Source organism: Plasmopara halstedii (genome assembly GCF_900000015.1).
Source record: "Plasmopara halstedii genome assembly, contig: Scaffold_1878, whole genome shotgun sequence".
Taxonomy (NCBI): Eukaryota; Oomycota; class Peronosporomycetes; order Peronosporales; family Peronosporaceae; genus Plasmopara; species Plasmopara halstedii.
Genome location: NW_020188786.1, coordinates 318,764 through 321,293, shown reverse-complemented (window position 1 = coordinate 321,293; position 2,530 = coordinate 318,764). Strand labels below are relative to the sequence as shown.

General features: G+C 43.3%; 1 protein-coding gene across 1 annotated transcript; it reads left to right on the top strand.

Annotated features, from left to right (window-relative positions):
* Nucleotides 1-890: 890 nt before the first annotated feature.
* Nucleotides 891-1,535, top strand: PHALS_02311 (RxLR-like protein; the record flags this gene model as incomplete). The annotated part of the gene is made up of 1 exon (XM_024716787.1): nucleotides 891-1,535. One exon carries the CDS (start codon nucleotides 891-893, stop codon nucleotides 1,533-1,535), a length of 645 nt encoding a protein of 214 aa, XP_024582350.1.
* Between the last annotated feature and the right edge of the window lie 995 nt (nucleotides 1,536-2,530).

Sequence of the window (2,530 nt, the reverse complement as noted above, 5' to 3'; positions counted from 1 at the left end):
TAGGCGGCTCTGCCTCAACTAAAGCTATTAATTACAAGCTCAATTTTGAACGAAAGAGTGCATTTGCCTAGATTAAGGTTTTGAAAACTCCTGGAGTGTGGTATTTGTATAGAACGTTTGGTCGGTGACAATAGCTTAGTTTCCTCTGAACAAAGAGTTACAACAGCCGCGCTGTACTTGGTAGCACTCGTAGCCAATCTTAGACCTGAGTCGTTATGACTGACCCTCTGTGAGAATAGAGCACTTCTCCTATTTGCCCCAAGGCATGCAGGACTAATCTAAAAAGCTGATGTCCCTGCTTCACCCATAGCTTGCTTCGCAAGAACCTGAAGCGATAAGAGCGCGCCTAGGATTTATCGCACTGAGTCGAACACTGGATTGATACGTCCGGCCAAACGACTAATCCGTGCAGTGATGCACGGTCAGAGCGCAGTCAGCAATTATTTGATGGGAGAGCCTACGCCGCCGCTTCCCATACCTCAAGTGGTCTTCAGGACACCCAAGGCGCACATTTGATTCTTAAGCGGTTTATCTATCAAATCCAATCAATGAAGGGCTTGGCCACGGTAGGAGTCCTGAAATCTTAGCTGGCGCTTACTATGTTGATCCTAGTGCCTTTTATATCCGACAAACTTTCAATATCATAACTGAGGTATCTTATGGTGAAACGTTATCAAATAGGCACTATCGCTCGTCCGACTTGAGCAATGCAGCCGAACAGATGCCCCGACATCTCAAAACTGAAACCTCGAGACGGCCTCCCGACGCCACCGAGCCATACTTGATCTTAAGCGATGCTTTTGACTAATGACGCAAGAAGCTATATTACCCCGGCAAACGAAATGTGGGTTTAGCAAGTAAGAAAACTGCGGAGAAGAGGGGATGCTGTCATGTATATATTGGCTTTTGCCGTCATTCTTACCATCTTCGTGAAAAAGTCAAATGCTGTCTCAACCGTTGTCGACACTGATAAGCCTCAGTTTGGGACCGAGAACATTGAGGCCTCAGCAACCGTGCGAGCTGTCGAAGATGAAGGGGCTCTCAGTCATTCTTTGCGCGCTGAAGTTCCTAGCACTTTACCCACACCGTCCATCAACCCAAATGCGCCTGACGTCGCTGATAACCCATTAAATCCGTCAAATGACGGAGTTCCTGACAGTCATCTAACAGGCGGCGTTAAAGCAACTCTTGATCATGATTCAACCCATGCTTTTGTCAAAGACATACATGAGACTCCGGTTGCAGCCGAAAATACGCATCCGTCAGCTGAAATAGATGCAGAGGCCTTTAAGGCGAAATTTGCTTTATTAGTTGACAAGCTTGACGAGTCTGAAGCCAACAAAGAGAAGTTGATTCCATCTTTTAATAAAAGATGGAGTGCTCAATTGCTCGCAAAGCCAGAAACAAAAGGTGAGATCGCGACAATGTTTCTTCATACTTTGCTCAAATTGCATTACGATGAAGATGCCGTCCGTGAACTATTAAATGACGATGCCAACTTGAATCGGTGGTTCTCACATGTACTTAAACATTGAGATACTTCTGGAGTCAAGTGACGCGACATAGCATTGTATTGTTTATTTACATTCCAGCTAGTTTACGAGGAAGTTTAAAGTTATGTGTGTCCTGAAATACCTTCAAATTTAAACTTTTACTCACATGTTTTAATGTCAATGCATCCTGTATTTTACTTATTAGAATAACAGCTGTCTTAACCCAAATATGTACATATACTAAAATACCTTGAAATCACCCCCTTGCACACATTATGTGGTCGGTCCTATATTAACTCTAAGGCATCATATTTACATATGTTAAAAACGCAAATACGGGAAATTAGCTTCCACTTAATATTGCAGAAAAATGAAGGTGCAATTCATTTGCGATGTATTCCTGCATATGCCTACTAATCCCAAGCATCGTGAATAAATGAGCTCATTCACTACATCACGGTGGTACCGGTTACATCTGCACCGATGTAGACAATAAAACAATGAGTCTTATAAATAATGTACGCGACACTAAAAATGTGTAACGGTGACATGTAGCCAGAGTTCAACGGAGCTACACGTATCCTTGTATGAAAGAGCGGGTAACATAAGACAGTGTGTGGCGAATTTTAGCCATAACCTAGAATCTACGACCATTAAGATGATGAGAAGTCCGATTCTTGGGGAAGATCAGCCATCCTTGTTTTTCTTGACCAGCGAGACAAATTTTTGATCGTACACGATAAGCCTAGTTAGGCTATGCAAAACCTCATGGTATCTGTAACTTAAGCTTCTCATATCGGGATTTCTAATCCAGACTTGTATTACATGTAGTGTTCATTTTCGCTTTCGGTGATTTAGCTTGGGGGTCGCCTGCATGACAAGCTGATGCTTCCGACAGCGTGGTAGAGTTTATGGCTATCTCAACTTTTCGTCTCCCCAAAGATATTTATCGTTATCTCCTCGCAAATAGTTGAGCGCAAAGCATAAGCCACCCCCCTGCTGAAGTTGGATATGGTCCTTCTGACGCATGCTTTTGG